The sequence below is a fragment of the Arvicola amphibius genome, chromosome 10 (assembly GCF_903992535.2).
Source record: "Arvicola amphibius chromosome 10, mArvAmp1.2, whole genome shotgun sequence".
Classification (NCBI taxonomy): Eukaryota; Metazoa; Chordata; class Mammalia; order Rodentia; family Cricetidae; genus Arvicola; species Arvicola amphibius.
The window spans coordinates 107,526,484-107,552,714 of NC_052056.1; the positions used below are offsets into that span (position 1 = coordinate 107,526,484).

Sequence of the window (26,231 nt, forward strand, 5' to 3'; positions counted from 1 at the left end):
TTCTGGTTGTCATTGACTTGACCGGATCTGCAATCAACCAAGACACTATGCACTCCTGTGAGGACTTTTCCTGATTGGATCATTTGAAGTGGGAAGACTCACCCTAGATCGGGGCCATACCTTCTGGTGGCAGCCCACATATGAGGACAGGGAAGAAGGAAGCTTATGCCTTTTACCTGCTTGCCCTCACTCTTGTGGTAAACTCATCTATCCCATCGCTGTGGCATCCCTTCGCTGGTATTAGGATCGACTCCTTTAGGATCCCAGTGTAGACTGAAAACCAGCAGTTCTCCAGTGATACTCCAGGCTTTCAGTACCAGATTGCGACTTCAGTGCTATCCGGCCTTGTGGAAGGACTAAGATTCTAATGTGAAATAGCCTCCCGGACCGAATCCTGTAAATCCATCCAATAAATCTCCTGTATATATATATATATATATATATATATATATATATATATATATATATATATATTCTATCAATGCCGACCCCTTTACAAGAATTCTGACTAGTATACTAACGAAGAAAAGTTAAGTTATTTAGGGAAAAAACAGACTGAGTTTCCCTTGCGTGGCCCCGAGAGATGCATTTCCTCTTATCTGTCTCGGAAATCTGACTACACCTGTGTCTCCCAAGATTTCCTCTTTGTCCCAAAGGCACCTGGGTGACAGTGGTTGGATCACTCCAAACATGTCCAGAATAAAGGCTGTATTTCATTAAACATAGCCAGCGAGTGACTCATGAGTCTGTCGTGAATTTATTTATTCATTGGATCAACCGACATTGGGTGGCACTTATGACGAGCCTGACATCATTTTCAATTCTTCCAGCACATTCTAAACTGCACGACAGTAAATGTTGGGCATGATGCAAGTAGCCTAAGATGCCAACCTAATCCAAATATGAGGTAGGGGAAGATGCTTGGTCAATAAAAAGACTCTAAAAGACATCAGTGTCCACAATATGGAGATTGTGATTTTAATTATCATCATGTAGGCTGAAGAAATACTCGTAGCAAATACAGAAATATCACCCCCAAACTGAGCCATCAGCCAAAATCGCATCTATGCCCTTTATTGTCACACAAGACTCCTTCAGAGAGCGGGATAAGCCAGGAGTAGTGCAGGATGGAGCGAGACGATAAATCCTGGGCCACTGCCACGTTCCAGGGGCGGAGCTGACACAAAATAATTTTCTTCCCGGAAAAGCAAGGTTAACTGATGCTGAGGAGCCCAGAGCGGCACTAGATTTACAGCATGCCCAGCCGAGGAGCAGAAACCTTCACGGGGCTGAGTTATGATGCCTCGTATTGATCAGGTGATCGCCCCACTCTGTATCCAGCAATCAGGGGATGAGAAGCAGCGGGGAGATGGTCGTGGTTACAGTTCTTATGTAGCTCGCAAAGTCGCTTCCGAAGAAGAAGATGAGGTAATGGTTGAGCACTCCGGCAAGGGACATGAGAAACAGGAACAAGATGATCCGCTTGCCAAATATGTAGCCAGGGGTGCTGCGGAAGAAGGCGAAAGGGTGGCAGACCCAGCACAAATGACCCCTATCTCACCCCCAAAATACAGCTGCTTCTAGACACATGGGGTTTAAATTATAACTCATTGACTCAGTAATGCTCCCTTTACCCTCTTCCTTCATAGCAACGGTGAAAGCACCTGTGCTATTAACCGTTGAGCAGGTTTCAAAGCCAGGCAAAGGAGCCTGTTAGGGCTCAGTGGCACGAACTTCCCTGAGTTCTTTTAGTGTCCTCAACTCCAGATCCCTGATGACAGGATGCTGACAGGTCCTAACTCCATGATTCGTTAACCGCCTCTGCAGGGTGGTCCCTGTCAGAAGTGCCTACAAGGCTCATGCTAGAGGCTGCATGGAGATTGTGTTAGGGGAGATGCTTTAAATAAGCCAATGAAGGTCCTTCAACCTACCCTCCTGAGGCTGCCGGGGGAGAAATGAAGTTTGCACTAATGAGAGCTAAGCACCCCGTGATGGAAAAACGGTTCTTACATTCCAGGGGAGTGAGAGAAAGAAACATTTTATTCCTCCCCCTACCCTACCCTACCCTCTTGCTCGATCCCTTCCTTGCCCCTCTTCTCCTTCCTAAACATCTCTGGCAGAGAATCAGCTGGGGACAGGAGGCAATTCCTCATGAGAAATAGCTGCCTAATGGCATGCAAAGGCCGCCCATGTCCTCTGCCCCTGTCCAAGACCCTGGCTTGCTGGGCCCGGGCCCATCTGAGTGGGGATGTCATGTCTGGAAGACCGGTGAAATGGTTTGTTAAGATTGTCAGGAAAGAACCAACTAAGGGCCTGGGACAATCAGCACACAAGGCAGAGCAGAGTCAACTCAGCGGGACAGGTGTGACCCCCGCTGCCACCAAGGGAGTGCAGTTCCGTACCAGAAACTTCAGCTGAAAGGAACCCCAGAGCCTCTCAACAAGTGTTTGAAAGTTGCTCAGCAGTTGGGTAGCAGCCTTTGCCACCCTGGGACTAAGAGCATCGGCATCTGCGAGGAGCTTGTGGGAACCTCCCGGGTCCTTCTCAAACCAGGATGCAGACCCCGCGTTCCAACAAGCTCCCTGTGCGACCCACAGACAACAGAAGTTGAGAAGCCCAGCCCAACTTGCTGGCTCTTACTGCTTGGGTAGAAAATGTCGCTAAAGGCCCACGTGTGGACGGGTCTCCAGTTGGTGGCACTATTAAGAGATAATTGGAGTATGAGAGCACCCACCTCATCAGCTCACAGCTGGATGGGCTTTGGGGAAGTAGCGGTGCAATCAGAGGATGTGAGTCACTAGATCCTCTCTTAAATTCTTCAGAGTTGATTGATTGGTGCGCATGCCATGGGACCCATGCTGTCAAGACAACTTGCAGGAGTCCTTTCTGCCCACCGTGAAAATTCCAGGGAGGAATCGGGCAGTCGGGGGTTGGGAGTGACATGGGCCAAAAGACAGAAAGTGCTGAGGAGGGGCTGGGCGCGACTCATCTGTGAACAGCGGAACGGGCTGATCTGGAGCCTCGGACTTGTCTATCCCTACATCTGTGTTCTCAGTGGTCCCACAGGTCCCCAGATCTATTACTCAAGAGACGCTATAGGAAGGTGCAAACTTTAGGCCTCGTTTCTCTTGACAAACGATGAGATGTTTAACTCAAAGGAGGCCTCGGAAGTCAGACTTAAAAAGTCACTGCTGCCGGGCGGTGGTGGCGCATGCCTTTAATCCCAGCACTCGGGAGGCAGAGGCAGGCGGATCTCTGTGAGTTCGAGACCAGCCTGGTCTACAAGAGCTAGTTCCAGGACAGGCTCTAAAGCTGCAGAGAAACCCTGTCTCGAAAAAACCAAAAAAAAAAAAAAAAAAAAAAAAAGTCACTGCTGCCCCAGATTCCACCACAGAGAACAGCTGGTGTGCAGTTGCAAGCAAACAGCCCAGCATGCTAAAACGCCCCTGTGAGCCGAGGCTGTGCAAGGGGAAAATTGAATGGGGAAACTCGGCAAACCCCCACCCCAGCTGTGTTTTCAGAGCCCTTAAAGCTGGGGCGGGGGCGCGGGCTCCCTAGCCTGTCCTCCCTTCGTCCAAGGAGAGCCTGTTGAGCTTTCGGAGGCAGAGTGCTCTTTGGCAGTAATAGCCTCCTACTGGAAAAGCACAAGTCACGTCCTTCAGCGCCCTGAGACCTACCTCTGAGTTCTTTCTCCCAGGTAGCCGACAAAGTATTTTTGCCTCACAAGCAAATACATCAGTCCCGCGAAGGCGGCCGGAACTAGAAAAAATGACAACACCCATGTCAGTTTCGGCCTCCCAAACCATTGCTCAGACAACAGGAACGGCGGCCAAGCAATTAGCGTTTGATCACAAAATCCATCAGAGGCGCCGGGCGGTAGTGGCGCACGCCTTTAATCCCAGTACTCGGGAGGCAGAGGCAGACGGATCTCTGTGAGTTCGAGGCCAGCCTGGTCTACAAGAGCTAGTTCCAGGACAGGCTCCAAAGCCACAGAGAAACTCTGTCTCGAAAAACCAAAAAAAAAAAAAAAAAAAAAAAAAAAATCCATCAGAGGCCCCCGGTTCTGAAAGTGGAGGCTAGCACACTGGCTCCGTTTGGGTTTCTGTGGCTGCGCTAAAACATTCTAACCAAAAGCAACTTGGAGAAGAAAGGGTTTATTTCAGGGTACAGCTCCACCATCACCGTCCATCATCAACGGAAGTCGGGGCAGAAACTCAAGGCAGGAACCTGGAGGCAGGGGTTGGCACATGGGCCATGGAGGACCAGTACTTACTGGCTTGCTCCTCATGGCTTGTTCAACCTACACCCCAGGACCACCTGCCTGGCTAGTGGCACCACCGTGTGGGATGGAGCCTCCTCCATTAATTGTTAACCAAGTTACTATTCCACGGGCTTGCATCCAGGCCAATCTTTTGGAGACATTTTCTCATTTAAGTTCCTTCTTCCCAGATAGGTCTAGGTTTGTGTCAAGCTGACATAAAACAGTCAGCATACATACACTTCAAATGCAGCCCAAGGGCTGGGTGCATGTCAAGCTCTGAAACAATTGACTACCTTGCACCAGCTCTATGGCAGGCTACACAAAGTCCTCGCTTAAGAACCATCTGACATGAACATGTCTATCCCTAGATATGGCGGGGGGGGGGGGGGGGCTTGCGTAAGGCCATCAGCTGGGCAGGAAGGCAGGGAAGGGTCACAGCAGGAGCCAAAGCCCCAGTTCTGAGACCCATGGGTCCCTGGTGAGGATACTCTGTGCCTCTGGGGTTTCTGGAGCACAAGGCAGGTTTCTCTGGCCTCTAGGGGAGATTTCTTTGCATTCCCACATCTGGAGAAACAGCTGCCGATAGCACTCCTGTCAAACATATAAAATTCTAAATTTAGGGTTGGGAGCAGAAAATACCAGTTCCCTATGAGGAGGATGATCTAGAACAGGGGCTTAACTGGTCCTAGGTCACAGCTCTCCTACTATGTGTGGACAAGGACCGGTCACAGCTGTCCTACTATGTGAGAACAAGGACTGGCCACAGCTGTCCTACTGTGTGAGGACAAGAACCGGCCACAGCTGTCCTACTGTGTGAGGACAAGGACTGGCCACAGCTGTCCTACTGTGTGAGGACAAGGACCGGCCACAGCTCTCCTACTGTGTGAGGACAAGGACCGGTCACAGCTCTCCTACTGTGTGAGGACAAGGACCGGCCACAGCTGTCCTACTGTGTGAGGACAAGGACCGGCCACAGCTGTCCTACTGTGTGAGGACAAGGACCGGCCACAGCTGTCCTACTGTGTGAGGACAAGGACCGGCCACAGCTGTCCTACTGTGTGAGGACAAGGACCGGCCACAGCTGTCCTACTGTGTGAGGACAAGGACCGGCCACAGCTGTCCTACTGTGTGAGGACAAGGACCGGCCACAGCTGTCCTACTGTGTGAGGACAAGGACCGGCCACAGCTGTCCTACTGTGTGAGGACAAGGACCGGCCACAGCTGTCCTACTGTGTGAGGACAAGGACCGGCCACAGCTGTCCTACTGTGTGAGGACAAGGACCGGCCACAGCTGTCCTACTGTGTGAGGACAAGGACCGGCCACAGCTGTCCTACTGTGTGTGGACAAGGACTGGCCACAACCTTTCCATCTTTTAAGAAAGAGCGTGGGAGTAAATAGGACTATGTGGGTACAAACACTCTGAAAGTTCCCAGCATTATGCAAACACTAAAGCAGTTCCATTAATGAGAACCTCACTGGAGTCAGTGCCTCTGGCTCCAAAGCCACCTGCTGGTTGAGAGAGCGTTCCTGTGTCTATTTTGCAGCAGAAGAGATCTAAGCAAAGACAGAAAGTTCATAAGGACACTCATTGTTTCCCGGATCACCTCTATGCTTGGTGGAGTGCCTGGAACATATAGGCTTTCAATAATGTTTATCAAATGAATGTTATATTGAAGTCCAGCAAGTGTCATGAGGTGATTCCGATTTCCAGGTCTTTCTGATTCCAAAACCTTATCACTGCCCAGCAGCAGCGGTAACACTTATGGAGTTTCCACTGTTAATTTTAACCATACAGAAGAAACGTTTTTGAAAGGTTTTTTTTTTTTTTTTTTTTTTTGGTTTTTCGAGACAGGGTTTCTCTGTGGCTTTGGAGCCTGTCCTGGAGCTAGCTCTTGTAGACCAGACTGGTCTCGAACTCACAGAGATCCGTCTGCCTCTGCCTCCCGAATGCTGGGATTAAAGGCGTGCACCACCACCGCCCAGCTGAAAGGTTTTTTTTAATATTTATTTTTATTCCAAGTGCATGTTTTGACTTTGTGTGTGCATATGCACCATGTTCATGCAGTACCCACAGAGACCAGAAGAGGGAGACAGATTTCCTGGGACTGAAGTTACAGATCATTGTGAATTGCCATGTGGGTGCTAGGAGTTGAACTTGAGTCATACATAAAATTTAAAATAAAATTAACCATTTTTAAATGATCTAAAAATAAAGTGGGGGAGAGAAAAACAAGCTTTGAGGCCTGTCCTAATTTCTAAGTCATAAGACTGTCACAATTAATGATTTGCTTTGTATAAAGTTTTCTCATTTGGACAGCTCTATTCTGACTTTTGTTGACCCATTTCTCCTCCAGTTGGATTTCACCTGGACATAAACTACTAGCCCACAGGTATGGGAAGGGTTCATATCTCCTGCCTTATGCAGAGAATAGCAGAGAATTTCCAAGGGGAATGTGGGCCATGTGAACCACAAAACAGGTACAAGTCTAGGCTCTAAAACTATAAAATTAAGTAAACAACTTGTCCAGCTGACTCTTGGGAGAGTCTTCAGGCTGAGAGGTCTGGAACGCAATAATCTCTGGGTTTCCTTTCAGCTGAACAATTTACATAATCTCTGTATTCATAAGAAAATGGCAATGGTCAACTACAGTTGACTGACACACTTGAGACTGGGCAAGGTGGACGCTCATCATGACAGAGATGCATATTTCCGGGGCTCCGAAATACTCTAGACTCCCTTTGTATTGGTCTTGCGAAAGAGGCAGCAACAGATTTATCTAACATCATTCAGCCCCAACAAGACTCGTCCATCGCTCCTCACATGAGCTTTCTTTGGCTCGGTTTTTCAATGCCAGATACATTTTCGCAATCTCACTGAGGGCAGCAAATGGAAAATAAATGATGAGCTGCTGAGAGCCTTCAAGGTGCTGAGGGAGACCACGTGACGTTGGTTCGGTGGTTTCTATGGCCCGTGGGGGTGAGTTTCACTCTTGGCGATAACATATCCACCCACCTATTTACCTTTTTAATTTCTAAAATGATTTGTTTTTATTGCTGTTTTAATTGTATGTAGGTGTGTGTGTGTGTGTGTGTGTGTGTGTGTGTGTGTGTGTGTGTGTCTATGTGTGGGTATGTGTATGCAGTACCCTTGGAGGTCAGAAGAGGGCATCAGATCCCCCTAGAGTCACAGGCAATTGTGAGCTGCCCAGACCCTAGGTGCTGGGAACTGACCTCTGGTCCTCTGCACGAGCAGCAAATGCTCCTAATCTCTGAGCCACCTCTCCAGCCCCCATCCAACTACTTTTTAACTGTCCTTATGCATATTATTAATTTGCATATATCCAGGACAAAGTTAGCATAGAATACATGTTTGAAGTGTGTTTACAATATGAATTAGTACAGTAAAAGAATGCTTAGAGAAACTCCAGGCATTAGAAATTAAAGACCCAGGCTCTAATCCTGCCCATGAGGCTTGCCAGCTGAAGAACCCTGAACTTTGGTCCCTAAAGTGTCCTTGAGGGTGGCAGGGAAACTAATATCCACTGAACGTGCTTTTTAGAGCAGCAGAAGATGATAATAATCCAATGGTTCTTCAAATGATTGCTTCTGGACTTTCTCCATGGGCCCTGCTGGACCACCGAAGCGGCTCCAATCGCACTGAGCCAAACACCAGGCAAATGCCAGTCTCGGCAAAGGCCTGGTGTTCGGTCTTCAAAGAGAACCAAGAGCATATGATTCTGGTTTTCGTTTCATTACAGAGCACCTCAGGGAGTCAATCCGTCCTTCAGATTTGTTGAAATTGAGACTGTGTGCAGCCAATCACCCAGGTTCGGCTGGGACCCAGCCCAAGCTCTGTAGATGCATGCCCGAGGAAGGGCCAGCGTGCTGGGAGCTTATTAACAGAAGAGCCAGCAGCGGCAGTCCCAAAATAGATCCCTCTGGCGCTCTCATTTACAATGCCCTTGTATCTGAGCTAACACTGCTTACGGATTCTGAGTCACATTTAGCCTTAAACCACCCTTGTCAGCGCTGCGCCCTCAACCAGCCACCAGGGAGCAAGCATTAGCAATGCATTACCACGCCACACTGCGCCTGCACTGAGCATGCCCGAACGCAACCTCCCCGGGGCTCTCATCTCTCCAGGGCATCCTGGATGAGAGCTGTAGGTCCAGTCAAGGCTATTCAACAAAATGCCTGCTCTCTGAACCCCTGAGAGCTGCACATTATAGAAAGAGAATTCACAAAGGGAAGTCACGATTACCTTGGCTGCAAAGTAGTCCCGCAGTCCAGAGTACCACAAGGAAAGTGGGGTATGCATCTACGCAGTTCTGGCTGTAGGGCAAACAGGGCAGAAAGAAATCAGAAAACACGTGACCACAATGTGGTCTGAAAATAACCTGAAGACTCCAGTTCAAAATCACCACTGTGCTAGGGTCACCGGCCCCTCTCTTGTCTCACCCTGAGAGGGCAGCCAGCAGCACCACATCCAATAGAAAGTGGTAACAAGCGAGCATGCTCAGAATTCATTAACTGTGCTCTTAGGTGAAGGGATCAGACGCTGCCGCATTCCTTTGGCAGGGCTCCGTGGTGGGTGGTGCCCATACACTTCTTGGAATAACAAGTGAGCAATGCAGACACCGTGTGGTCACTGTCTGAAAGGGAATGACAGAGCGCAATGCCCAACCAAGGGAAACTGTGTCCTATAGAAAGGCCAGGTGGGGAAACAGATCCTCAAAGGGTTAAAGACACCAAGGCCCATTCACAAAAGCCCATGAGAGACTTCCGACAGCCCCGGGGATGCTGCCACTCTGTGCCAGGCACTGTGCTGACGTTTTGCTGTGCCAGGCACTGTGCTGACGTTTTGCCGTCTATCCTCTCCCTTGTAAGTGTCACACATTCCCTGCACTGCACTAGATGATTCTGTGGGTTTGCTTTAGCTAGTGTGACACTCGGCCACCAAGTCAGTGGCTTCAAATACCAGAGATTCCTTGTGTCACCATGGCAGCGGTCAGAGTCCAAGATGAACGTCCCTGAGCCACACATCAAGGTGTGGACAGATTTGCTTTCTCTCTGAAGCTCTGGGGGTGGGGAACTATTGCCTTGACTCTCCAGACTCTGGGGATCCCCAATATTCCTCGGCTCATAGCCCCTTCCAAAGCCAAGGATGGCCAATGAGCCTTTCTAATGGAAAGGCTGTGTCCTCATTTAAAAGATTCCATTTGTGGGGCTGGAGAGAAGGCTCGGGAGCTAACAGCACCTGATGCTCTTCTGAACCCAACTCTAGATCCTAGCATTTATCTGCATTGGCTCACAACCACTTGTAACTCCAGCTCCAAAGGATGAAACACATTCTGCTGGCATCTTTGGGCACCTGAAAACACACACGCACACGCACACACACGCAAACAAATCAAATAAGCCTGACTCACATAAGTCAGGAAAGATTTTTTTTTTTCAAAACCAACCTGCATTTCTCCACATAATGAAAAGACAGCCTCGTAGAAATAGGATGCTGTTAGGGGCCTGTTATCCTGCCTCCCACAGCTACAGTCCTACTCAGAGGAAAAACTAAGGTCCAGAGCAGCTGACCTACTCTGGGGTTTCCTAGCTCAGGAGTTGGGGCTGAAGAAGGCCATATCTCACACCTGGCCAGCTTGTCTCCAAACCCTGGAACTCTTTTTTCTTTTCTTTTCTTTTCTTTTCTTTTTTTTTTCTTTCTTTTTTTTTTTTTTTTGGTTTTTTCGAGACAGGGTTTCCATGTAGTTTCTAGAGCCTGTCCTGGAACTAGCTCTTGTAGACCAGGCTGGCCTCGAACTCAGAGATCCGCCTGCCTCTGCCTCCCGAGTGCTGGGATTAACCTGGAACTCTTTCACTGTAAAAGTAAGTATTCCTGGATGCAGCTTGCAATTCCTAAACTAAAATTAAAAAAAAAATACTTGCAGCCGGGTCGTGGTGGAGCACACCTTTAATCCCAGCACTCAGGAGGCAGAGACAGGCGGATCTCTGTGAGTTTGAGTCCAGCCTGGTCTAAAGAGCGAGTTCCAAGACAGGCTCCAAAGCTACACAGAGAAACCCTGTCTCAAAAAACAAACAACAACAACAAAATGCAATAAATATGGAAAAACAACATAACAAAGGTAAGAGAGGTATTCAGGGGGCAACATGGGTCTGCGGAAAGAAAAGCTAACAGGGACTTGGGCCTTGGAGGGACCCTAACCAGCTTCAGCATTGGCTGTCTCTTCTGGGTTCCGTTTCCTCACCCACCAAACAAAGAGTACGACTGTAGTTCTGCACTCTGAGGCTCTAAGTCAGAGGTGAGATGCAGAGGTTCTCGTGTGAGCCCCATCCAGAAACATCTGAGACACCTGAGAACTTATTAGGCCTACAAGTGCTTGTGCCACCTCAGATATGTGGCACCGGAACTTGGGCGAGGCGCTCAGCAACCCATGCCTTAGCAGGCTTTCCAGGTTCTGTGCATGGTATAATTCTAGAACAGCACTCTGGCAGGGTTCAGGCTATACAAGTGAAAGCTGAAATGCAATGTTCATACTTTTTTATGTCTCAGAACCACCAAGAAGTCTGCTGGTCTCGCCTGAGTATAGGTACAGTCTACCTATATATTACACAAATTATGTATTGCATGCTGGTCCCCACAATGCAATACTAAAGATCTTAGGAGATGGGCCTATGGGCAGTCAGTGAAGATGCTCCCTGAAAGGGTTGGCTGGGCATTGTCACCTCTCTCCCCCTCCTCCCTCTTCCTCCTTCCCTCTCCCCCTCCCCTCTTTTTCTGACTTAAACTATAAATCCGCAGACTAACACATTCCACTGTGGTCCAAGTTATGCTGTCCTCACCATTGGCCCGACCCTATGGGGGTCACCTGATCTTGTACTCGAATCTCTAGAACCACAATCACGATCAACCCCGTTCTTCGGCTAGCCTGTGACAGCTTCTTTGTTATAGCGGTGCAAAGCTTGGTTTGCTTTCGCTTTCTATGGCTGTGATATAACATCATAACCAAAATCAGCTTGAGGATGAAAAGGGTTTTATTTTTTTCACCTTACATAGAGTCCTTCATGAAGGGAAGTCAGGGCGAGGACCTGAAGGCAGGAACTGAAGCCGAGGCCATGGAGGAGGGCTGCTTACAGGCTTGTTCGGCCTGCTTTCTTTCTTTCTTTCAGATAATTTATTTACCTATTTCATGTGCATTGCTGTTTTGCCTGCGTGTATGTCTGTGTGAGAGTGTCAGATTTAGAGACAGTTGTGAGCTGCCACATGGGTGCTGGGAATTGAACTCTGGTCCTCTGGTAGAGCAGTCAGTGCTCTTAACCACTGAGCCATCTCTCCGACCCCCCCCCCCCTCAGTCTGCCTTCTTAGACTACCCAAGATAACCTGCCTAAGAGTGGTACAGCTCCGTGGGCTGGCCCTCCCACATCAATCATGAATTTAAAAACCACCCCACAGACTTGCCTACAGATCAGTGTGACAGAGGCATTTTCTTATTTGAAGCTCCCCTTCCCAGATAACTACAGCTCGTGTCAAGGTGACAAAAAGTTAACCAGCACAGCGGGATAACACATCTGGATTAGTCACCCTTCATCTATACGGTAGAGAGAGCCTAGTGATGTTGGGCTGTCCTTTCCCAACCACAAGGACCTTCGCGGCCCTCTGCGGTCTAAAGAGCCTTTCACTAGGGAAGTTAATGAACGTCATAGGTGATGGGCCCACGTCTCCTCTCCTGGAGACACCCACAAACCAGACACAGCACACAGAGCAGAACCTTGACGGTCTCAACGGGGTGGGGTGATCCCGACCCACACAAGTTCCACAGGTCTACCGGACACAGAACCCCAAAGGGCAGGAAGTCCTTGCACATGGTCTGTTTGCAGGGTCTCGTTTACTAAACAGACAGGCCCACGGTTGAACTGCAACAGCCCCGGCGTGGCCACAGTATTCCTATGCCCATTTATTAGGAGAGCCACAACCCTGCAGCCTCAGGATTGAAAACACGTGATCCATCTCCCAGCTCAAGAAAGGCAGAGAAAACCTCTTCCAGCTGGCTTAAACGTCAGCCAGCTGCACCTATTAGCAACAAGGGTTTCTCCCTGCTTCGGCCTGATGCTCATACTTTGTTTTGAAAGAGTGGTTTGGGAGGCCATGCACATGTCGGTGTGCGTGTGTGTGTGCACGTGCATGTGAGCACCTGTGTGGGGGGCGGGCAGAGGTTTGGCATCCTGGGTCTCTCATTGAATTTGGAGCTTGTGAGTTAGGCTGGCCAGTGAGGTTCAGATATCTACCATCTCTGTCTCCCAGCATTGGGTTACAAGCTTGTGCCTCTACACCCAGTTCTCTTTACCAGTCTCTTTTTCTTTCACACAGTTGCCGAGGCTCGAACTCCAGTCCTCAGGCTTGCGTAGCAAGCACTCGCGGCTTCAGTCCTTTCCACAGCCCTTGAAGTAGTCATCTTGGCTCGGGAATAAAAGGAGCCGGAGCCCTAATTGCCAGGAATCTGTACCCTAGAGGAAACTCTGAATGACTAGAGCAGGCTTTCCGCTGCTCCTGCCTGTGCTTCAGTTACCTTCTCCCTACTGAAACACACCCTGTGTGGAGTTGGTACCTGTGAGTGAAACTTCCCCCCCCCCCAATATTCCTGTTACACTTCTTTTCCTTTGGAGGAAGGAGCTTTGTATCTTTGCTTTTCCTTTTCAAAACAGAACTGGTAACCCCATCTTGACTCTCACCCTGAAGGCTGAACAGGGTCTGCTCAGCTGGTCTTACAAAAATCGCCACACTGTAAAGTTGAAGCCCCACCCACAACCTGTTTCGTGGAAAGGCCCTGGGCTATCTTTTCTTTCCTTCCCACCCCCACTCCTATCGAAAGATGATAAACACTTTAAAATCCTGTTGGTTTGCTTGAATTACATTAAAATAAGGAAGTACCATGAATAAGAACTAATCATACCATCTACGCCAGTCAGGCTCCTTGTAGATTAAGTAGCTTTAAATTACTATATGCTGCTTGAAAAATGAGCCTGCAGTGGACACCAAGGGATATGGGGTATGGTGACATTGGGGTGACATTTCTCAGAAGGTGTTCTGACAGAAAGTGAAGGGAAAGGGGAATCTCTGTGGTTAATTACGACACCTCCCTTGGTGAACTAGACTGTCTTTTGCTGCTTCTTCGGCGTCACCACGAAGCACTTGTTCGTTGTGGTAACATTTGCTAATGATTCATGAACTTGGAATCATAGAACATGGTCCAGGAAATGACATATCTCTGGACACCAGCTCATCCCACAGCCTTGCTTACCTGCACTCCCAAGGAAGAATCCACAGCCAGATAACTAGGATTTCCACCCCCCCCCAAAAAAGGCAGACACAGACTCAGTAACTGTACTTATGCTCCAAGACCAGCGTCCTGTGCCCTGTGCATGTGAAAGAGTCAAGGTCCGGCTCCTTTTATCTAGAAAACTCTGGCTCAGCACTGCCCTAGTGGTCAGATGAGCCGTCAATCATGGGATCTGACCCTGATGGACTCTACTGATGCTGGCTGGGTCATCTGTTAATCCACTGTCCCAGACTCTCCATCTATCTATATCCCTCAACAGTCATAGCTCGTGCTAAAATAACACGTCCATCCGTAAACGTCACTTGTCTTTCAGCTTATTTCCCTTCGTAGCCAAGATCTCGAAACAGTCATAATCATACACTCATCATCAAAAATCCGGGTCTTATCAGGAACATGGTGGCTCATGCCAGGGGAGGCAGAGGCAGGCAGATCTATGAGAGTTTGAGCCACCCTGGTCTACAGAGCGAGTTCCAGGACAACCAGGGATACACAGAGAAACCCTGTCTCAAAAAGGAAAAAAAAATGGGTCTTACAGCTTATGACAGATATGTTTGTGTATAAGTTGTATACAGTTTATAGTATAATATACTGTATGTATAGATATATGTGTGTATGTGTATATGTATATATGTATAGTGTACTGCTGTCATTCTGTGTATTAACAACAGGAACAGTTTCACATCCTAAATTTTAGATAGCAAGATTAAATGCATGCTCTTGGGAGAGAGAGATGGCTCAGGAGTCAAGGGCACTAGCTGTTTCTGCAAAGGACCTAGGTTTGGTTCCCAGCACCCACAGGAAGCTTACAACCATCTGTATTTCCATTTCCAATGATCTAACGCCCTCTCCTGGTCCCCATGGGCATTGCACACACGTTTTTCTTCTACCTATTCTCGGTGCTTCTGGAAGGCCCTGGAGAAGAAACTGCTGCTTGTGTGGCTTCCTATTTATCATCCTCTCCTTCCTGGTGGTCTCTTGACACAGCCAAACAACCAGGGTACCCCTGGGCTTTGCCAGGGTCCTGCTGTACAGACCTCCAGTCCCTTATGCAACCCACGCATGCATGCACAAATACTTGTTGGCCAAGTGAGGAAGTGGCCTTTGTAACAGAACCACAACAGTGCCTGAGCAACCCCTACCTTCTAGAAAGTTCTCCTCCCCGATCTTTACTTCCTACCACTCCACACAACTTCCCTGTCTGGTTATTCTCCTCCACATCTCAAGAAGGCTGAGTGGCAAAGACCCGGATTTTGAAAACTAGGCTGCAGGGTCTTCATGGTTGGGTCCCCAAACAGCAATCACTTGATACTCTCCTTGCACGCATTCTTATCTCTGGAGCCTCCAGGCACTCACAGAACTTCTAAGCCACTCTCCCCGGCCAGGCAGCTCAACCACCAGGGTACTTGTGCAACTTGGAGGCCAACAGCTAGAGGCTCCGGGTGTGAGCACACTGGACTCATAGAAAACAAAGCCATTTCTCTACCAGGGGGAAGCAGCAGAAACGAGATGGCTAAAACCCAGCATGATGGCACACGCCTGGAATCCCAGTACTGGGCAGGGTACAGGCAGGAGGACCACACATTATACATTCGAAGCTAGCCTTGGTTAGACAGCGAGATGTCTGTCAAAAACAAACAGATAAGCTGGGCGGTGGTGGCGCACGCCTTTAATCCCAGCACTCGGGAGGCAGAAGCAGGCAGATCTCTGAGTTCGAGGCCAGCCTGGTCTACAAGAGCTAGTTCCAGGACAGGCTCTTTCCCTGTAGTAGAAACTACAGGGAAACCCTGTCTCGAAAAACCAAAAAAAAAAAAAAAAAAAACAGATAAATAAAAGAATCAAGATTGCCCAGGATGCTCCATTCCTTGTGCATTGCCAGCATGGTGAGAACATGCAGGGCCACTCCACTGTGGATTCTCACCGGAGGATTGAGGAGTCTGTAAAAACTCGGTGTCACTGTGAGACAGTAATTATCGGTGCAGAAAGAGACACAGCTCATCCCCACTGCTAGAGGCTGTGGTTTCCTTTGAGCAATTTTGCCTCCACCCCTGATGAGAGATACCTTTACACCGCCCGCACGTTACATTTCTGGGGCCCTTTTGTGTTAACCCCCACCGAAAATGGTGCAGAAACATTGATACCAAACTGCATGTTCTCTCGGCTCTCCTTCAAGTGGGTCTGTAAAGCCTTTTAACCCGTGTCTTTCAATGCCTTAAAGTGACACTGAGGATTAACGAGGTCTAAATGGTAACAAAGCAATCTCCCTGTGGGTACTTGAGCAAAGAATTTCCTTGGGCTGGCGGGAGTGTCTGCTGTGGAGGGATGGGAAGCAAGCATCTAGGAGAGCCCAATGGGGACTCCTGAAGTAACTATGAGCACTCACAAGGCATGCACCAAGTCAGACACTTAAGGGCAAAGGGAGTTAGGACTGGGAAATAACAATGGAGAACCCCCACTCTGTTATTACACACACCCACCTATACCTCACAGAAAGACTGAATGATATCTACGTGAGAGAAGATTGCATTCGTTCCTGAGGTCTGTCTCATCTTCACCCCCCAAATCAGGGTAGCTCACAAGAAGCCAATGCTAGCTGAGTGGGAACCCCCACCAAGCTGCTCACACAGGTCCAGCAGGGGCCCCTTATAGAACCTCCTGACCTTCCTACAGAGTCCCTGGCTTTGAACCTACTTTTGGATGCTGTGAATTTCCCTTGAAAGTACCTTTGGGAGAATCAATGTCACCCCTAGGGTTGGAGCTGACACCCCTACCACTCAAAGTAGCCCAACATGAAAGCAAGGAGCCTGCCCTTCTGGCGCCAGCATGCCTGGCTGCCCCTGTTTAAATAGATTCTGCATAAAGGAAGATCATGTTTGAGTAATGTCTTCTCAGGTTTGTGAGCCAAATAGAACCCCACAAACCTTTTGCCAGGGCCATTCAGGAGTCTCCCAATGTTTTTTTTTTTTTTTTTCCCAGTCAAAAGTCAAGGCAAGAGGGCAGGGGAATGTATTACTCAGGGCTTCCATCTTTCTGTCCTCAGGGTGATTGCTCAAGGGGGCCCCATGTTATGAAACTCACTGATGTCACCTCCAGACTGCCACTGGACAAAGCCAGGGAGGTGCGAGGGAGGCACTTCGGGAGCTGTTGTGAATTACAGCTGGTTTGATCTGAAGAATTTCAACACCCACAGGAAACTGATCCCTGGGTGTTTCTGGATCATCAAGTTCATAGCTCCCCGCCCCCTGCCCCACTTCCTTCCTCTAAGGCTAGTGCTCAGCAAGACAAGAAAGGGCACCTAGAAATCTTCCAAGGGAAGGTCAGCCTTCCCAGAAGCCTGCCTCCTGGACACTCTGAGGTTGACAGAGGCAGATGCACCCGGAGGACAGTCTCATTCCCTCATGCCCACGTCCCCATTATTAGTCAGCACCATCAGAGTTTGAACTCACTTGGCAGTGTAGACCCGCTCAAAGGCCAGAGTCCCCGTCCTCTGGAAGCTCCTCCCATTCTGCGTCTTGCTTTCATGCTCCACCTTGTGGGCGAAGAACGCTGCCAGAAGAAAGATTGGGATTTGATTCATAATCAAGCACATTCAGGAGTCTGTTCTTTAACTGTTGTCCTAAAACATAAAACGCTTCCTGGATTTGGTGTCCCAACAGGCCTCCATGTCCTCCCCACCACAAATGTCACTTAGCGAGAATGTCTTCAGCATTGGTCCCCTCATCAAGGCATTGGTGCTGGGACAAGGCAGTAAGCAAGGCACAGCCTTGTCTTAAGAAACTCCCAGCTGAAAGATCTTAACAACCAAGAAACACAGAAATGACTCTACAGAATGGCTCAGAAGGGCCAAGCCAACTAGCTTAATTCATTGGCCGGGTCACAGAATGTCTAGAGAAAATGATACCTAAGATAAAATCTGAAGAACAGGCGGGAATTTGTCAAGTGGCTGCAAGGGAACTGGGCATACAAGAGGAATCAATCGCTCAAGTGAAGATGCCTATGCAAAGGCTGGAGGCAAGAACCGTGTTTCTGTGGTTCAGTAGATCCAGCTCAGGAAAGGGGGTGGACGGAGCTGGGGATGGGGACCCCGGAGAACTACAAATGAGCCTACAGGATGATTATTTTACAAAGGACAATTTCCCAATTATATAGGTTACTCTAATTGTTTATGTGTAGGGTTTTCCCCTGCATGTTTGTATGTGCACCACATGTGTGCAGCATCCATGGAGCAAGAAGAGGGCATCTGATCCCCTAAAACCGGAGTTAGGGATGGTTGTGAGCCACTGCGTGGGTCCTGGGAATTGAGCTAGAAGCCTCTACAACAGCAGCCAGCGCTCTTAACCGCTGAGCCATCTCTCCAGCCCCAGTGAGTGATTATTTTAATGACTTATCTGTTGTCTGCTACCATGAACCAGATGGTTAGCTGAAAACAAAATAGACTGAGATCCTTAGCCCAAGGAGCTCAGGTTTTATAGACAATAGCAGAAGGGGGGACAGGAAGCCAGTAAAGGAAACCTCTAGGATACAAGTGTACGGTATATAAAACTACGGACAAAGGAGATGGAAGTAGCTTGGGTGGGGTGCAGCCCAGTGGAAGAGCACTTGCCGGCACCTGACAGTCTCTGGGTTCTACTCCAGCATGGGAAAAAAAAGAGGCACTGAAGTTGAAGTTTGGTCAGTAGAGAGTTTGTCAAAGACCTGGGTTTCATCCCCGGCATTACATAAAACCAAGCATGGTGGCAGGCACCTCTAATCCTAGCACATGGGTGGTAAAAGCAGGAACATTCGGGATCTGGGGTCATCCTCAGGTATACAGTAAGTCTGAGGTCAGCCTGAGATACTGAGATACATGGGGGGGAGGGGAGAGGGAGAGAGAGAGAGAGAGAGAGAGAGAGAGAGAGAGAGAGAGAGAGAGAGAGAGAGAGAGAGAGAGAGACTAGTAAAAGGCCACAGACATGCATAGCATAGGACTCCCAAAGTGAGGCTCAAGCTCAAGAAGGCAGCTCTGGAGCCAAGACTCAGAGAAATGAAGTATCTAGAAATGTCCATTGAGTTTAGAGAAACTGGTGGGTCCTGGTGTGTGAACGGAGGTTGCCCTTGCTCTTTCATTCCTGGCCGCCCAGGCCCGAATAATCACACAGAAACTATATTCATTACAACACTGCTTGGCCAATGACTCAGGCATATTTATAGCTCGCTCTTACATCTTCAATTTCTATTAATTTCTACTAATCTGTGTATCACCACAAGGCTGTGGCCTATCAGGAAAGGTTCTGGGCATCTGTCTCCTTCAGCAGTTACATGGCATTTCTCTGACTCCACCTACTCTCTCTCTATATATATCTCTTCCAGCCTGGCTATAGGTTGCCCTGCTATAGGCTGAAGCAGCTTCTCTATTAACCAATGGTAATAAAAACATATTCAAAGCATACAGAGGGGAATCCCTCATTACTCCTGAGAGCTGTGTGATAAGAACAAGGAGCGACTTATGGGTTTATGCAGAGCAACTGCAGGACCAAAAACTATAACGTCCTCGGTGCATCAGGTGCTTCGAGAAAGCAAACCAAAGATGAGAAGAACTCAAGAGCTGACCAAGGTCATGGCTGTGGCAGTGTAAGAGACAGGCGGGACCCAGAGGGGATGGCATAGATGGTATGGAATAGAGGTGGTTTCTCCCTCTCTGATTCAGTCTCATATTCACATCTAGGGAGCAGAAAGTGAAGCCGGGCAGCAGTGGCTCACGCCTTTAATCCCAGCACTTGGGAGGCAGAGGCAGGCAGATCTCTGTGAGTTCGAAACCACTGTGGTCTGCAAGAGCTAGTTCCAGGACAGCCTCCAAAGCTACAGAGAGATCAGCCCTCAGGAAGGCTCAGGTTGAGGGCTGCTGAACTCCAGCTCAGCTGAGCCTCTCTTCCTGCTATCATTTAAGTGTAAGTCTCTCTGCTCTGAAAGTCTCTACTGACAGAAAACATAATAGAAAATTAGGTGTCTCCTTTCCAGGACCCAAGATGGCCTCTCTTGCCTCTTAACAGAGAAATGAGCCTGGTATCATGGAACTCAAAGGCTAGTTCCTCAGTCAGCAGCAGAACTTGGCTGCATCTGTCTGCCTCGTCCGCTGAAAAGCAAAGCCTTCCTTTTCCCCCAAGAAGAAACCTTTCCTCTGCTGTCTGGTCCACCAGTCCACCCCCTCACTCCTGTTTCTTCACTGTGGTCCTCACTCCTTTAGCTCTCAAGATGGCCCTTTCACATCACCTAAAGACAACCACAAATGCATTTAGACTTGAACAAGTCTTTCTCAGTTCGCTGTCTGTGGATGTCACCCTCTCCATCCTCCTTCTCATTCTCCGTGAGCCCTTGTAACCCTCCAGTAAATTCCAGAAGCCACGCAGGCAAAGCTATTGGTACCCCATTTCCTGGCTTATTGTTAATATTAAACCAAAACCAACAAGCTAGTGAGAAGTGCACACCCACAAATGGCTGCAAACAGTTCCTCAGAATTCACCATAAGGGGGTACTGACAACCCCTAACGATCAGCTAAATACTGTTATAAGTTGTAATGTAAATATCTGATATGTAGAGTAGCTGTTATGCAACCCCTCTGGAGGTTGTGACCCACCGGTTGAGAACTGCTCCAATCTTCATTTCAGGAAGAACCCCAGGAAGGGAGGAGGTGGCTCCGTGGTGGAGGGGACAGGAGGATGCGAACTCCTCCCACTTTTTCTCATCACTCTGGGCTGTGGGAACAACATTCCTGCCAAAAGGAGTCCTTTGTTTGCTGTCCCCAAGTCCGGGACAGCCCTCCTTCACCCACCTGCTTCCCCCAATCTCCTGTATCATTTTTCCCAAATAGATTCTCCCCTTCTTTGAATCAGTTGCTTTCCCAAAAAAAAAAAAAAAAAAAAAAAAAAAAAAATCCACCCCAAGTTAGAAGTCTTTTAAGTGAAAAATACATTTAATACACCCAACTGACTCAATGCCACAGCTCAGCCTGGACCACCTTACATGCGCTCCAAATACTCAGTTGTCTGTGGTTGGGCAGCGTCGTCTAACACCGAGCTCACCCTGCAATACTGTCACATAAGTCATTGTGAATCCTACTAAAAGTGAGAGGCGGAATGGTTCTGTAGGCGCTCTTCCTACAACTGGATAAAATTGAACCGTCAATAGCGGAAACCATAGTAAATATCCTAATTCGGATTTCTATTGCTGCAATAAAACACCATGACCAAAAAGCAAAGAGGGGAGGAAAGGGCTTATTTGCCTTTCTCTTCCTTTTCATTGTTCATCAAAGGAAGTCAGGACCGGAGCTCAGACAGGACAGGAACCCACAAGACCTGAGGCAAAGGCCGTGGAGGATGCTGCTTACTGGCTCACTCCTTAGGTATGACTTGCTCAGCCTGCTTCCTTATAGAACCCAGGACCGCCAGCCTAGGGGCGGCCCCACCCATCAATCACTAATTAAGGAAATGCCCTACAGGGTTGCCCGCAGCCTGACCTTATGGAAGCATTTTCTCAGTGAGGTTCCCCAGCTTGTGTTGAGTTGACATAAAACTAGCCAACACAGTAAAGTAGAGGCAATATGCATGGTTTTTTGGTTTGTTTGTTTGTTTAGGTTTACCTTGTGGCAAAACTGCTGGCCCCTTGGCAGGAGAGAGCCAAGGCATCTTGACAGCCTTGCTGGGAAAGCAACAGGACCTCGGTGATTCAGGACTAGGTTTCTCAGCATGGCCTGTCTTCTCCAATCTGCATTCTGCTGGCTCAAACTGGAAGCCAGCCTTAAGTTCAAACATTTTGATGACTAAAGAGTTTGCAGGCAGAGGGGGAAGTCACACCAGGCAGGCAGGCTGGGCACTGCCCATCCTCATTTAACTAGAGAATGTGAAATCAGCCTCTGCACCTCGTTATCAGGGGCAAGAATAGAGCGTTCAACACTTGGTAACAAAAGCAGAATTTTTTTTTCTAACAAGAAGGTTTCCAAATGGTGTTTTGGCATGGAGGATGAAAAGAGGAGGGGTTTTTGGTTTTTTGCATATCTTTTTAGCTCTCTCTTGCGGTTTATAGATAAAGCCCAGAGTTTATTAGAATTGCAAAGAGAGGCTGAACTTAGGACTTAGTGTTGACCTAAGCTCACAGTTACTGTCAACACCAGTGCTGGGTCTCAGCTTATTTAAATAATTCTTGTCCCAAACAGGCATCTCCAGGGGTAACAGGAGGTCCTGGAAGATAACTTCAGTTTCACCTGGTTGCCCAGGCTCCTACCCCACAGGAGAACACAGTTAATCCAAAGCCACTGTATGGTATCATCCAGGGCAACAGCATCACCCTTCCCTGAGCACAGGCAGGGTAGCTCGGTGCCAGCATTGGCACCATTATGCCTGGCTCCACCTAGTTCTGCTGGGCTCCTGGGGAATGGGGGAAGGAGGAGCAGTGGTGTGGGGGCTGTGACGGCACCACCTGCTCGTTTGCTGGCCTGACACAAAGGGACAAAAAGGGTCTCCGGTCTAACCAGGAGTCTCTCGCAGCTTCCCAATTCATTTCTGAACCAAGAGGACAATGGTGGACATGAACTCGAACTTCCTTTTAAGCCCAGTTCCAACTGAGTTGACAGGAGAGAGGACACGGTCGCCTATGCACCAATCCCCATAAGGCACAGTGTGGAGTACAGAGGAGAGAGACAGAGGGGAGCCCCTACCCAGGGGTGAGCAAACACTGTGCCTGCCTCACTTAGCTGTCTTCATGACACTGGAGGAGCCCGGCTGTCACTGTTCCTGGAAGGCAGCCTTGTTTACTGTCCTGCTGTCAGATCCCCTGGACTCCGCCTAGCGCCAAGCGAGGTCCCTGTAGGTGTCTTAGGTTGGCTGCTTCCTCCCTCTGTCAATATACAGAGCCAAAAGCTCCCTGCATGAGACAGCAGTGGTTTGAGGAAGTAGTGGCCTAAATAAGCCACTTGTTCCCTCTCTGCGTAGCAAGTTGGTCAAGTTTGATGTCGCATGAAGATGGTTGTGTCCGACGGCTCCACACTGTTGCTGCATACAGAAAGCATGCTTATGGTGTGCCAAGCTGTGTCAGCATCTCCACATTCAAGATGGGGACAGATATTACAATATCCCAAGGAGAATGGTCCTCAGTACTCCAAATTTCAAAGTGTGACAGGGCGTGCCCACGAACAATTACCATGAAGCCTTGGCGGCTGCCAATAATAACAACACTTTGATTTTCTCTTAATAGACTGGAAAACACAAAGCCCCTAGTATCCTGACCTAAACAAATGAGCCTGAAAAAGACCCAAAGCAGAACTTTGAGGCAACAGCTCTACACAGCTCTGTCCTTCGCAGGTCTGTGCCCTGTTAGGTCTTTAAGTCTTAACGGGGTTAAGGGCAATGCTAAGGAAAGGTAAGGTTTCCCCAGACAGACAGATAAGAGGTGATAGACAGAAAAACATGATAGACAGATTAGATAGATAGATAGATGACAGATGATAGATAGATAGATAGATTTGTGTGTGTGCGTGTGTGTGTGTGTGTGTGTGTGCGTGTGAAAAGCTGTACACTAAAGAGCTGGGATGTAGATGAGGAATAGAGTAATTACCTACTTAGAATATACAAGGCTCTGAGTTCTATCCCCAATCTCTCTCTCTCTCTCTCTCTCTCTCTCTCTCTCTCTCTCTCTCTCTCTCTCTCACGCACGTGCACACACACACACACACACACACACACACAATGTGTTTTTGGATGTTTCTACCAAAGAACTTTTCTAAGTACAGAAGTAAAATAATGACAAAGTGCTTTCCAGTCTACAGCTCTTAAATCAACCCCCATCCCCACCCCCCCAACACACAGATGACCTTCGTTGCCCTGCAGATTAACTAGTTCAGCCTAGCGTCCAAGTGAATGCACACCCCCTGCTTTCTCCCCAAGCCCCTTGCCCTCCACCCTTCTGCATCCGTACACTAACTGCAGACACTTGGGTCAAGTTTGTCACCAGCCCTTCAGGTTGCTGTCTTTCCTCTGTAAACGTGGCCTGTCATCAGCACTCAAGCAAAAGAAGGTCCAGGAGGAGGAAAGCCCAAACTCACACAGAAAAGCCTCCACCCCTACACACTCAGGTCCAGAGAAGCAATAGAGATAGATGCATAGTATATGTGCACACAGAGCTGTGTGTGCCTGGCTTGCAACACCCCTGTTGTCCCTTACCGTTCTGGACCACGCTGATGAGGGTGACAATGACCAAGAGCACAATGTTGCCCACAGTCTCTTGATCCATCCTTGCTTCAGGCTCTCCAGAGACAACTAGTCTGTCCCCAGCGCCTCAGCCCTACTGTGCAGAAAGGGGAAGTGCCAGCCTGGCTCTGCCTTTCACCAGCAGAGTTTCCAAAGGTCCCAGAACAGTCACTCACTGCCACTGCTCCTCCCCTCCTCCTGTCTCCCCCTCTCCTTGCTCCCTTCTCCTCCTCTTGCTCCTCCTCCTTCTTCTCTTGCTCCTCCTCCCCCTCCTCTTTTTCCTCATGCTCTCTCTCCTTCCTTTTGCTCTTCTACCTCCTCTTGCTCCTTCTCCTCCTCATTTTCCTCCCCCTCCTCCTCTTTTTCCTCTTGCTCTCCCTCCTCCCCTTGCTCCTCCTCCCTCTCTTTTTTTACACTCTTTCTTTTCTAATTATTAGTCAACAAAGTGGCTGGACTGCCGATCAGTGTTACCTTGAGAGAATAGCGGGGGAGTGGGGGAAGCAAGTGTGTGGCACTTTCTCCAATATTGCTTATCCTGGGCAGCCTCCCTGGGAGCATTCAGCATGAGTTCTGGACCCTGACCAGCAGGAGGTCCCAGGAGCCACCACCAAAAAGAAAGAAAAAGGGAAATAAGATTTTAAAAAATAAAATGAGTACAGTACCAAAAAGACCTGTGTCCTGAGTATGTCCTTTGTTCTTGGAATTCCTAGTGGGAAATGCGATTTAACACATTGTAGGATGCAGAACGGCAGCCGCATAGGCTAGGGTGAATAGATGGGTGGGTGGATGGATGGATGGATGGATGGATGGATGGATGGGTGGGTGGGTGGATGGGTGGGTGGATGGATGGATGGATGGATGGATGATGGATGGATGGATGGGAGGATGGATGGATGGATGGATGGGTGGGTGGATGGATGAGTAAATGAATGATAACGAAACAGCTGGTGTCTCATTCCCTGCAATAAAAGGAAACTATGGGGCTCAGCAGCCAGCTCCGCTGGTAAAGTGATCACCATGCAAACACGAGGGCCTGAGTCTCTCCCCAGCACTGCACAGGCCCAGTGTGGTGGCACTCATGACCAAACACTAGGAGAAGAGGGACAGGAGACTCTGTGGGGCTCACTGGCCACCAGCTCTCTCAGCTCAATACTGAGTTCAAGGCAGGGAAAGGTCACGTCTCAAAAAATAAAGTGGATGGCACTTGAGGAGCTATGGTCAGGGTTTCCCTCTGCACTCCACAGGCACGTACATGTGAGTACACACACACACACACAGACACACGCACAGAGGAAAAATGAATGATAGGGATGTATAAATTCAGCCAGAGATTAAAACTAAACCAAGGGACACATCAAGAGCCAAAAACAGGGTTACCAGACAGCCCCCCGAGGAGAATGTCTGGACAGGACTGGCAAACACCTGGAATGGCTTTCCAGCCTGATGAGGAGAATGCAGTTCCCACTGTGTCAGGAAGGGTATGGGGGGATTGTGTCCTCCATGACAGAGAAGCCGTACCCATGGCATCTCAACAATACGGTCACCTAAACAAGAACTGAACAATGATACTAGCTGGCATGTCAACCTGCCTGGGAGAAATCCCACAAGACCCCACCCAAAGGTGAATGCAGGCAATTAGTGAGCATGGGAGAATTAAATCTTCCCTGAGGACGAGCCCCTAATTGATCACCCAGTACCAAGTGGTCAGCCTTAATACATATACATACAAGCAACATTGAACGAACTCAGCAGGTTATATTTGTGTATTTATATGCATGTGTGTGTGTCTGTGTTGGCATGTAACAGTCATAATTACAGAAAGAGGCTATGGATTTGAGAAGTGGGTACCCAGGGGGAGTTATAGGGAGAAGAAGCGAATGATGTAAATATGCGTACTCGCATGTGAGTTATGTATGGATGGGTAGACCTGCTGGTGGATGATATGTAATGTCTTGCCACTCAACAGCACAGCTTTCTACGTAAACAGCAGTCCTTCGGAAATTAGAAAGATATTGCAGGCTGCCGGCAACTTTTGTCCCAGATCCAAATATTCAAGAGGTGTTTTGGTGAAAAGTCCACACCGGACAAGGCCACTGGCCACTGTCTCTGTCTGCAGCAGAGAGACACATCTGGGAGTGGGAGGGGCCAGCGTGGAGCTGGGACCACTGTCCTCCGTTAACTCTGAGATGTGTTCACAGTGGTGCTGTGCAGGCTTGGGTGCACAGGAGCCAGTGGAGTATAGTTACATGAGGGAAGATTAAATGTGGGGATCAGTTGGCACAGAGGTCAAGGAACCCCATAATCTGCCGTATGCCAGCTGCAGATCCAGGAAAGAAGAAGGCTTGCAATAGTCATAGCCCAAAGGCCTGATACCTGGGGATGCCAGTGGTACAAAGCCATGAC

General features: G+C 48.7%; 1 protein-coding gene across 2 annotated transcripts; it reads right to left on the reverse strand.

The window, feature by feature from the left end:
* Positions 1-966: 966 nt before the first annotated feature.
* On the reverse strand, positions 967-23,911 carry LOC119825357 (arachidonate 5-lipoxygenase activating protein). 2 transcript variants are annotated; one of them, XM_038346191.1, is made up of 6 exons: positions 23,802-23,911; positions 21,227-21,383; positions 17,057-17,156; positions 8,524-8,594; positions 3,678-3,759; positions 967-1,507 (listed from the first exon to the last, which is right to left on the reverse strand). In XM_038346191.1, the coding sequence occupies exons 2-6, from the start codon at positions 21,270-21,272 to the stop codon at positions 1,345-1,347; spliced, it is 462 nt and encodes a 153-aa protein (XP_038202119.1). In that variant the 5' UTR covers positions 21,273-21,383; positions 23,802-23,911; the 3' UTR covers positions 967-1,344. The 2 variants fall into 2 exon arrangements, with proteins under 2 accessions (XP_038202119.1, XP_038202118.1); XM_038346190.1 differs by lacking the exon at positions 21,227-21,383 and having other exon boundaries at positions 23,802-23,907.
* Between the last annotated feature and the right edge of the window lie 2,320 nt (positions 23,912-26,231).